This window comes from Micropterus dolomieu, linkage group LG02, assembly GCF_021292245.1.
Source record: "Micropterus dolomieu isolate WLL.071019.BEF.003 ecotype Adirondacks linkage group LG02, ASM2129224v1, whole genome shotgun sequence".
NCBI classification, from domain to species: Eukaryota; Metazoa; Chordata; class Actinopteri; order Centrarchiformes; family Centrarchidae; genus Micropterus; species Micropterus dolomieu.
This window is the reverse complement of record NC_060151.1, coordinates 7,592,861-7,605,061: the sequence shown is the minus strand read 5'-3', so window position 1 is coordinate 7,605,061 and position 12,201 is coordinate 7,592,861. Positions and strand designations below refer to the sequence as shown.

Below are 12,201 nucleotides of genomic sequence, written 5' to 3'. Positions count from 1 at the left end.
TATTTTGCTACATTTATTTATTAATTATTTGCATAATTTTAATGCAAACATATATCTTTTGTTGTCTTGAACCACTGGACGGATGTTAGATTAAAATTTATGATAATGTGATTTTTCTAAGATTCTTTTCTTTAGCTCTTCAGCAAAATGAAGTCAGCTTGCTAACCAGTGAGTCAAAACCATCGTCCCTCCATCCATCTATTCAGTCGGTCATTCAAAAAGCCAGAGGGTAAACATTTCGATGCAGGCAGTAAACCATAGTCCAGTGAATTCTGTCTCCTGGCACATACAAACCTCTAAAAAGGTCCTTTGCTGTTGCGTCCTTCAAGTCATCTTGCATGCAGGAATGACTGCCTATAAAGCACATTGCTGCTCTGTCAGGATGAGCCAGCCAGTCCAGTCATTTTGTGGACACACTGCACAAGAAAGATGGTGGGGAGTGGGCCCGGAGAAGAACAACAGGGATCAATTAAGGAGTGTCCTGCTGTCAAGAGACAGTGAAGGGGCCAGTCGTCATCTACAGCAGTGACTGACAAACTCGGTTTGACAGATGGAAAAAGCAGAGGGGCTGATGGGTGGGGATGAGGCATGTGTGCCATACTGGATGGTCTGGTACTGTTTATTTTTGTGCAGCCGTTTATTTTATTGATAATGTGTGAATGACATGCCTGTGGTAACAATGACAGGTGAAGAAAGCTTGTGTATGCTAAACTTGAAGTTGAACTGAAATTAAGTACATTTTGCTAAAAATCAATACTTTAGTTTGCTTTGACTTGTGTATATCTTTGGTCAAAACTGTATCAGTCCGTACGTTATTCTGTGGTTTAATTCAAATTAGTGGTGAACATGCATAGTGTTGAGGTCACCACAGCCCATGAAAAAGAGACAGCTAACACTAGATAGACATGGTCCTTTGTATAATGCGGATTGAACACCACACTGAGTGAGCAGAAGTTGCCGATGACTCATCAGCTGTTCATATAAAACAAAAAACAACTACTTGTGGAAATCAGTGCTAATGCAAGCATGCTAAGCTAACCACTCAGAAAATGGAAGCTAGTTAGCCTAGCTTGCAGGTCCCTACTTTCTAAGTGGACTACAAATTTAATTGCATGATGGGTCCTTCCAAATGCTGAATGTTATAAAGGGACAGACAGTTTAAACCCCAAGCAGTTGATTGCTGACATTATGTGGGCTTGTTGTAAAAGGGACAACTTGTATCAACATTCATTGGCTAGCCTATAGGCTACAAGGCTATGACATGCTCCAGTCGACAGCGCACCACACAAGCTGACAGCGAGTCAAGGGAAGCACATCCAGAGGCCTGAAGCTTAGACACTGTTTCCACAAATATGTCCAAAATTGTTCCATAAAAAAGGAAACATTTGCACAGTAGCTGCATAATCTTTATAGTATTTCCATACAAAAAAAGTGTAGAGGATTCAAATTTTAGTAAAATTTGACACATGGTTTAGTAGCAATAATAATAAATAATAACTTGTTACTATTTCTAAGTATTTTCTTTGTATGGTATTTCATAGGCTAATAGGTACATTACGTTTACTCATTTGGCAGACGCTTTTATCCAAAGCGACTTACATTTGAGGAACAACACACAAGCATCAACAAAGCATCAAATACAGCATGACATCTACAATTGACAGTTCAATAGCTCAGCCAAATGCAGTGTCACAGAGAGCAGCAGGCACATAGATGTTCATTACATGTTGGTCATGTTGAAGCAATGCATCATGGGTGTGACCCCTGACCCTGACTGCAGGAGAGCGGGGTGTGTCACCATATGGTGTTGAGAGAATGATTTTGTGTGTGTGTGTGTATGTGTTGGGGGGGGTGTTTTAGAGAGTGAGAGTGACGGTTGGAATGATGAGACCCAGGGGAGTAACAAGGCAGCTGAATAGGACACGCAGAGCCAATCACACATCAACACACAATTATATAAACATACACACACACACGAGCAAGCTAAAGGCACACATCCCTTAAACGAAAAGTCTACACCGTACACACACACACTCTCTCTCACACACATACACACACACAATGACATACAGCAAATAATTCAGCTGGCCTGCCTATATCTATAAAATGCCAGCGACTTTGTGAGTCTAACTCTACGATGATTAATTCCCTTACAGCTCCTGTCATACATCAGAGCAGCAGAGCAGTGAGCTGAGCGGTGGGGATGATGAGACATGAAAACATCAGCACACCTCACTACTAATCCTCCCTTGATTCCCTTACACCCTTTTCCCTCTCTCTTTTTACAGCAACAGGGTCTATTTGCCTCTGAGCCGCTCAGAGGTGCAATTCAGAGCACTCGCTGGCAATTCTACTTCTTTTTTTTTTGGCAATACAACCACCATATTAAATAAATGCACACCCACAAGAGGCTGCTCTCCGCCCGGCCTGCAGGCTGCTCATCTCTGCTCAGTTCACTTGACTGAATCACACCAAGGTGGAGGGGGGTGTATGACCAGTGGTTAAGCAGGCTGCTTCATAATGGATGAACACAATCATTTGAACACATGACATCAGCATGCATGAGTTACAATTCATTACCAACCTTAGGCCAAAGAGACTGTATAGCCTGCATAAGCTAAACTAAATAAAATTAGCTTTAGTGCTGATAGGTGAACATCACAGCAAAGAGTTGAAACAACCGGCCTAATTAATCAGTTAGTCAGAAAATTAATGGGTGGCTATTTCAATAATCAAATAACCAGTAAGTCAAGTTTTTGTTTTGCAAAAAGGCCAAACCCTTGCTGGCTCCAGCTTCTCCAATGTGAAGATTTGCCACTTTTGCCGTCTTACAATAGTGCACTATATCTCTGGCTTTTGACAGTTGGTTGAACAAAGACTTTGAAGACATTACCTAATGTTCACTTGTCACTATTTTCTGGTGTTTTTCAGAACTAACTTAATATTCAACAAAATAATCAGTGGGCTAATCAATTGTGAAAATAATGTTTAACTGCAATACATGTTTGGATAGTGTATCAAAGTAAAGTGTAATATTGATGTACTCTTATATATAGCTCCATTCATTTTCAGTGTCAGTATAAGAGCTAACACATACAATGAGGCTAGACTATTAGGTAAATCATCTTAGAAGTCTCTTTGGAAATGTTGTCAGGATATACTGAGGCCTGTAAGTACATTACACTGATAGGCTGCACTTGTAACAGTAAGGACTCCTACTGTAATGCTGAAGCCATAAAATACAAACAATACAAAAATTACAGCAACTTGTCAAGTGCATACGTGGTGTAATGGGTTGGTGTCTAAATGTGTGGCCTAGAAACAATGGGGAAGATTTTTAGTAGAGGAAGAGACACATCACAGGGTGATGATGTCCAGCCTGCTGTACGGCCACACAGCTCACCTGCAGCCTCCGGCGCCTTATTATCCCCGAGTCATCCATGGCGTAATGAAGACCGGCGGGGCTCCTGGCGGGGATTTCCCCTCACTGAAACTATCTGTTGACCCCTCACTAATCTGTGTTCGGATCCAGCAGGACTGCTGCATCCACCGAACTGCACAGCAGCGTCCAGGCGCACTCGGAGCCAAAGAGAAACACACAGAGGGAGTCCGGTGTCACGTCGAAGAAGCCCAGGAAAATGCACAAATGTCAAGCAGTCCCATTGTGTTTGGTTAAGAATTAAAAAACAACGACAGCGGTTCTCTCAGCCCCACTTCTGACCTGTGTCCTGTGCCTCAGTGGTGCCAGTCATGCGGTCTGCGCTCCTTCTCGGAGCACCCTTGACATTTTGCCAGAGGGTTTTCTGCGTTTCGATGCTGTCCAGTCAAGCGACTGGAGGCCTGAACAATCACTGCAAAACACAATGTGTAGGATCAGCCGAGCCGATACTGAACCCAAGTTCTTCTGTTTTTTCACAACATCCCCCCGAAGAGACGTGAGTTTCTTCCCACATTTGGTCACAAAGGACAACGCGTTCAAAAGCTCAGCGCAGGAGAAAACAACCAGGCGATTATTTTACACACTATTGCACCGGAGTTGAGTGAGGCTGCTCTGAGACGCGCTTCATCCTTGGGCTCCTCGGGCGGGCTGACATTGCCGCTGATTCGCCGCGGAGGAGCCTGTCTTATCCCGTAAACATCGTCCCCCTTCAAAAACACAGAAAGTTGAAACTCATGTCCGTTTCATGCATCCGTTCGTCGCTCCTCAACCTTCATTTCCTATGAAACTGGTGACTGGACAGGGCGACAGCAGCAACGCGATATTTGTAACCCCTTCCTGGGATTCCCTCTCGCCCCTCCTCCTACACGCACAAGCGGAGTGTCTGTCCTCAGATGAATGAAGGAGCATCCAACGGTACGACCCGCACTACATGGGTTCATGCGAATCTCAGTTCAGGCCGGTATGTTTAGTGCTTTTTAAACACACCAGGACTGTATGTAGAGACTGCAGCTGCTTTTATATTATGTCCAAGCCCTGAACATGGGTTAGATTGTCCAGGCTTACATTTTGGACATCCAAGGTTTTCAGACAGCACTGATGTGTAGCCTATTGTGTGTAGAGAGGCCGATTGGAGCTTCATTCAGCACCACAGACAGCGACACAGGACTCACAGTAGGCGTGAATTAGCACACATTTTTGCATATAGGCGATAGACCAACTTTCCCCAAACTGTAACCTACAGTTATGTCAGTCATTGACATTAACACCAAGGGCACGACTGAGAGTTCAGTTGTGTGTGTATATAAGAAACATCAGTTTGTCATGGTCAGCCATGTTTTTTGTTTACATTTGGCAGCATAAGGTTAAGAAGAGGGGAAACACATATGGGCAGGGAAACAAAAACTATGCTAACCTGTTGTAAACCACCTGTCGTTTCAACACCTCTGGTTTTAATTTAAAAAGATAAAATGTGTTAATAAGTAAGCTTTGGAGATGTAGGTGGTATTTCCGCTCTTCATGCTAAGCTAAGCTACCAGCTTCTGGCCTTACAGAGTGGTAGGCCTATAAACTGCTCATCTGACTCTCAGCAGGAAAGCCAATATTACGCAAATTGTCGACCTGTTGTTTTTAGGCCGTTTCTGTGGTCTTGTCTTGCCCTGTCACGACCATTATTATGTTCTCTCATGCTGCATATTCCTGAGAACGTTTTGTTATATCAAATTAACAACCAGGGACCCCTAACAGGTTAATCCAGCCACAGTTAGCCTTGATGTGTGTTAAAGCTAGTTTTATTCTTTCATGTTCACTATATTATGACTCAACTTAAGACATAAAAACCAGACCCAGAGCGAGCCTCAAAGACAAGTTTTTCCAACACAAAACAAAACCTGTGTCCAGAGAAAAACGAACAAAGCAAAGACTCAGCTTTGGCCTTCACTGGGTCTCATTGGGCAACATGATGTTTCTACCCATGACATTACTTCCGTGATTGACAGGCGGGTGCCCCATTGGCAGAGTCATTGCATAATGCCTTGCTGGGGATTAGGACTTTCACACAGTTTCTATGCAACATATGGGTCGAACTGCCCACACAGCCATGACCTCATCAGTGCCAGACACAGCGAGAGATCTGCAGCAGGGTGTCCAAACTCAGCCCACGCTGACCAATCCGAAAGGAAATGGGCAGGAAGGCAGCAGGGATGCTGCTGGTGCGTGTTCAAATGACTGACTAACATTTGTTTTTCTTCTATGGAAACAAATGGCTCTCTCAATCTTTTACTCAACAGGTACACCAATTTTAGCTATTCTAGCAGCATTAGTACAGACTTTTATTGACCCCAGAGGAGTAATCTGACTGGACTGACATTGGTGATCCTGACTTCACTAGTGCCATAAAATATCTCAAATGTCAAAAGGAGGGGCTGTCAATGCCTTTAAGACTAACATAGTTAGCTAGCTAGGTACTCACACTTTGGCTAGCTTTTGTAGGTGGCAGTGTCATGGAAAACTAGAGTCCTAGAAACGTGGTTGCAGTCTTAGGAGTGCATCCTGAAAATGCAACCTCTTGTACTGCAGCTACATCCATGCATGGTCCCCTTCAGGATGAATTGTAATTACTTTGGCATTCCCTTAACCGTTTCCTCTAGCAGCACCAACTGATCAAATTTAGAATTTTTCCAATACTGATATCCCCATCAGCCTCAGCTGTACTGTGTGTTTAGTCACAATTAGCTAATTTTAGCATGCTTAATTGCTAAACTAAGATGTGAACATGGTTAGCATCATTCACGCTAAACATCAGCATGTTAGATTGTCATTGTGAGCATGTTAGCGTGCTAACATTAGCATTTGTCTCAAGGCACTGCTGTCCCTAAATACAGTCTCCCAAAGCTGCTAGCAAGGCTGTAGACTCTTAGTCTTGTTAAGAGATAGAAAGTCAATAAACACACAAAGACTGTAAGCAGTATAGTAGACATAAAATCACATAAATAAAATAAAATGTATTTTAGGAATAAGTAAACTTATGGCAACAGCAGCAGAGCAGCAGAATCAAGAAACAAGCAGACACACATCATGAAATCCCATTTGCCATTCTTATGTTGACATCTATTTATATTCTTTGTTGGTAAAAGATTGAAAATGCAGTGCATGACAATGTCTATACCCCTGCCGTGGCAGAATGTGTTCAGAGACGTACAAATCTAGTTTTTAAAAAGCACCAGTAAGCAGGCTGTTATTTGTTAGATTAAATGGAGCTGTCAGGGCTGTCTGGCTAGCAGTCAGACAGCCAAATCGTCTAAGTGCTGATGGCTTTGCTTTGTTCTGTGGCCTGTATGCTGTGTAAACCCTAACAAACAGACAAAACTCTTGCAGTACTGTCAACTCCCTTTCATGCACACAAAGCCTTTTCCGCACCTCTCAGCTGTCAGAGTCATGAGTCTCATGCCGCAGTGGAGCTGGCGGACACATGGCAGGCAGGAGAGACTATTGATTTCTGTTCCGGCACTGGCTAAACTGTGCTTACTGTAAAAAGCCAGGTGACAGTCTGGCTGGGGAGACACACTTTGTTGAATATGATGATCATAATGTCATCATCATGGTCACTATAGAATGAACTGCCGGTGCTGAGCGGCAAAAGTGATGCTGCTTTTTTATCCTCTTACATAATGATTTTGTAACCGCTTTGAGTTTGGAGACAGCTGCACAGTTTTTTTGGAACAAGATTTGATGCCAGTCTTTTTTTATCACTGCAAAACTACAAGTGATGACTACTTGTACGTGAAAGGGGTTACTCCTGGCAACAAATCTTACAGGGAATGATCACCTGACTCTCCGGTTCCTCTCTACGGGGCTTTATAGTGTCCTTTAGCTCATTCATTTGGTTAACTTTACTGTTTTGGTTCAGTCTCACAGCTTTCACAAGCATTCTCGTTTTCAGAGAATAAAGTCTGTTGTCAGCAGACAGACACAGTTAGTGACTAGTTGTTGAACATAGTGGAGCATTTAGCAGCTACAGAGACAGACATTTCCCACAAAAATAGGGCTAAAAGAGAGTGAATATTGGACAATTGCCAGGTAGAAACACGATTCAAATGAAAGCTAATGTTGCTCTGTGTCTGCTGGTTGTGTGAGTAGGCAGCAGTTCAATGTATCAACTTAAAGAATAACTTAAATCCAGGCTGAAAAGAAATCTATTCCTGCCCTCTCTGGGTAACAGTTTCAAGTATGTTTCACCTCTGGGAAAGGTCAGACGTGTGCTCTGTTGTCCAACAGTGATGTCAAGAGATCCTGGAGTAGATACTGTATTACTGAAGCAAGGTCAACAGAAACCAGATGTCAGGGGGTTTTAAGTTACTCTTAAAGATTTTAATATGCTAGTGTTGTGTTTACAAGTTCATCATTGTCAAGTTGAGAACAAGTGACATGGCTGAGATGCAAGCTTTTCACTCATCAATCTCTGATGACTTAGATTTTTGGATTATATATTGTGGGTTATGTTTTTCCGGTCCCCTGACCCTGAGCAGAAAATAACACACTCGGTGTTGGTATACCGCACACACACACAGAATGTGAGCAGATGGGGACAGTGGTGCTTTGTGGGTCACGGCCTCCTCTCTCATCCAGCAGCATCGCTGAACAACAACTGTACAGCTGCCAATCCTCTGTGCACAGTGTCAGCACAAAACATGAAGCTAACTACTGTATGTATTACATATGTGTAGAAGTAGAATTATGTAGCAAGCTCAAACCTTTCTTACTTCTTATCTACATGGAGTGACATTAGAATACACAACTTATTTCAAAGCTTATAACGTCTCTTACTTTTTGTTTTTTATAAAGATATTGTTTTGGGCGTTTTTGCCTTTATTTCAGATAGGATGGTGTATAGAGACAGGAAATAAGGGAGAGAGAGGGGACGACATGCTCCAAAGGGCCACAGACTGGATTCGAACTGGGGCTACTGCGATAAGGACTCTACCAAACAAGCTGACTGCACCCCATAATGTCTCTTGCTTTTTGCTGAGTGTCAGAGGATTTGATTTTTCATAACCAGTGGTAATTTTTGAAGCCCTACTTGGCAGTGTTGTAGTATCTCTGTTACAGTAACTGTCGGTGAAGGTGTACTTCAAGTTCAGGTTTATTTCAGGTTTATTGAGCAGGGACAATGCACACTAATAATACATAAATAGATGTATAATGTGCCAGAATTAGCCAAAAATTTTACATCTGCTGTCCCTTGACAGGTGGTAATATGTCACACCTAAATAGATAAAAAAGATGAAGCTATAAATAATACAGCCAGTACAATAAAAGCTGATTATACTAAAACACAAAAAGCAGTATAGAAACAAGAACAGTTGGTCAAAATCAACACCAGCACACACAAACACATACAAGCCGAACTGTCAGACCATATAAAAAACAAGGTACAATCACCACGACACGTACATTATTGGTAGACCTGTGCAAAAAACAATAATGCTGGGACAGTAATAGAGATTTAGCCTATCTAAACAATAATGAACCAGACAACCTCATATACATAGCACAAGAGGCACAAACAGGCAGCGCTCCCTCCCATCCAACACCGCCATCTAATGGGTCTGTGGTTGTAGGTGAATAGGCGATCACCTCCTTTAAATACAGGAAAAACTGACATTAATTTCCACAAATTTTGGAACAATCTCTGAGTAATTGAAAGGTTTACAATTTTCATAATTAGGTAGAGTAAAGACTTTCCTCCTCCATCAAATCATTTAGAAGCAACTATTTAAAAATCTAACAGGAAGTGACTTGTTTTTCTTTTCTAAACACAACTAATCAAAATGTATACTCACCAGGTCACACACCCACTCCTCACATGTGCAAACTCTAATTGCTTAACTGATCACTAACTAATCACTGCTTTAGTATAGGCATAGGTGTCATTTACACTGGGGACGCTGGGGACATGTCCCCACCCCTTTTTGAAATGGCTGATTTTGTCCCCATCACTTTTTTATAGCATTGTTAAAAAACGTCCTGAAATATAGCTTGCAGTTAAATAAAAAATGAAAATGCCTTTAGAATGGTTTATTCGTACTTTAAGAAAACATGCAATGCAATTAAAATATAGAAGAAACAAATGTGCTTTGTCCAAAAAAGTAACTTAAGCTAAAAAAAAACCAAGCTACTAAAAACGACCCAAAAATGTGAAATTTAACAACTTCTTGACACAGTTTCTTTTTGGCCAAGTTTTCCGTTCTCTCTCTTTGAAAATGACAAAAGAGGAGGGAAAACTAAATCAGGCTGTGTTGCCTCAGCAGGGATGATGTTACATGAGAAAAGCTGATCTACAGGAGAAACAGATCTGAAAGCAACACAGAATGCCTGATAGCTGCACTGACTTGATTCTGTTATATTTATATATTTTGAAATGTCACCTGCCACCTGAATTTTGTGTTTTCTTTTACATTTATAAATTGGTGCAGACAAGTTCCCCAGAATGCAGGAAATTAAGTGTTTAAAGAACAAAATTTCCTGGGGGTTGTCCCCCCCAGACCCCCACTCATATATCTCTGCATTGAGGATATCTTTAAAACATTGTTTAAGAATCTTGAACCTAATATTGTGTATCTTCACACCCCTAATCTGAGCCCCTATGTCCCTACCACTTTTCAACACAAAGTGACGCCCTTGAGTATAGGCCTATCAATATGTCAATGATCAGATTACCTATTTACAGGAGAGTTACAGAGAGTTGAAAGCAGAGGAGGAGAAGGAGGAAGACGAGGAAGAGAACAAGGGCAAAGCAGAGAAGGAAGGAGAGCTCTGAGGTTGATCATGAGATCAACCAGGAGAGAAGCAGGACTGAGAGTCCAGTCCAACTTGAGTTGCCGTACAGTCACAGGATTTTTGAAACCTCTGACTCAAAGAGCAAAGCTACACACAAACCTCCAAGCCCATGGCTAATTCTCAGCCTTTCACTCAGTTTTCTATTCAGAACACTAAACACTATTCTCTACCTAAGACACAAAAATCTAACAGGAAGTGACTTGCTTTCCTTCTCTAAACACAACCAATCAAAATGCTACACTTCTTCAACAAGCCACACACACCCGCTCCTCACACATGCAAACACTAACTGCTTAACTGATCACTAACCAATCACTGCTTTAGTATACAGTAGTCCTATACATAAGGTCAGATTACCTGTTTTGAACATTGGTTGCCATCAATAGAGAGAGAGAAAGGGGAGTAGGAGGGAGAGGCAGGGGACGACAATGAGGACAAGTTCAAGGAGGAAGAGTTGGAAGAGGAGGACAAGGAGGAGGAGGAGTTGGAAGAAGAGGAAGAGGAGGAGTTGGAAGGGGACAAGGGCAAAGAAGAGAAGGAAGCAGAGCCATCTATGATGAGATCAGGGCTACACTTATTGAACCTGTGAGAGACGTTGGACTGAGAGTCCAGCCCAACTTGAGTCGCTTTACAGTGGCGTCCATAATTCAGACCTTCAATTAGAACAGGTTGCAACTATCTAATGACAATTTCAGCATTACAGTATTGTGCTGAAAAATACGTATTCCTGCATTGTATTGCAGAAACATTTGTAGCTCTGAGCCATCCATTTTCTGCACTGCATTGTATAAATGAGGTTGGTTGTCATGCTGTACTACAATATTTTGTACAATAACTATATTGCACTCACTCACACACACCCTACACACACACACACACACACACACACACACACACACACACACACACACACACACACTAAAAATTATTTTTTTGGTTTATAGTTTTATTTTCTTGAATCCTGCTGTATACACTGTGCTACTGTTACAACTGTAATGTTTTGCCAAATAAATATTTTCTGTTTCAACATTTACAGTGCACTTTTCAGCCCCTCTCAGCAGATTACTTTCATTCTAGAACGCTGTATTGAAATGTACACATAGGCCTAAAACAAAGAACAACAGTGTGTGCATGATATGTGAAACATTTTATTATCATGAAAAAGTGTCTGCCATTTGGTGCAAGTGTTTCATTTTGGGATGCATTTATGTATTTTGAATGCAGTGTTTCATTTTGAAGGACATATGAGGCATTTTGCATTTTCTGTGAGCAGTTTTGGAAATTGTGTGTAGAGTTTAAAAAAAAGAGAGACATGGTTTTAAAAATGTGTAAGCATTCATGAACATAATAACCCTAAATATAACCCTTAAAGTCCACCTCAGCTCATGCAAATGTGTTTTGCTTTCAGTCCCTTTACTTGGATGTTGGAGCTTCCCTGTGCAGAATGATGTGTGTGCAGATTTTGACATCAGGAAAGTTTCTCTTCGCTCACCTTAAATCTCATTTTAAGACGTGGACGTACAAGCAGGATTTTGTGACATCACAATTTTAGAAAATAATGGTGGTCCAGTATGCAACTTACATATTTATAATGTGGAAACCTCCAATGCACAAGCACTGAGAATTGATTTATCAGTGAAGTAGGAGATATCTTTTTCAGCAGTTTTAAAAAGAAAAACATTTACATGTGCGTAGATTTGAATACAATTTTAAACATTTTAAGATTTAGCCAGTAAACTGAACGTTTGTATGTGTTTTCAAAGCAGAATATTTATGTAGATCTGCAAACCTGTCTGGAGGGGATCCAAACTTAGTACTTCTATAATTGTGCACCTCCTTACAATCCCAAAATATTATCTTATCCCCAAGGCCTGTGCCTTTGAAATAATAAAGAGCACCATTACCAACAATAAATATGTCTAACA

At 41.4% G+C, this 12,201-nt stretch overlaps 1 protein-coding gene across 2 annotated transcripts in view; it reads right to left on the bottom strand.

Annotated features, from left to right (window-relative positions):
- LOC123984967 (microtubule-associated serine/threonine-protein kinase 1-like) overlaps nucleotides 1-4,220 on the bottom strand; it is a 49,307-nt gene extending 45,087 nt beyond the window's left edge. For both annotated transcript variants that reach the window (XM_046072261.1, XM_046072270.1), the window contains exon 1: nucleotides 3,404-4,220. In XM_046072261.1, coding sequence (XP_045928217.1) covers nucleotides 3,404-3,442 — 39 coding nt within the window. In that variant the 5' untranslated portion in view covers nucleotides 3,443-4,220. The remainder of the gene's footprint in view (nucleotides 1-3,403) is intronic.
- Between the last annotated feature and the right edge of the window lie 7,981 nt (nucleotides 4,221-12,201).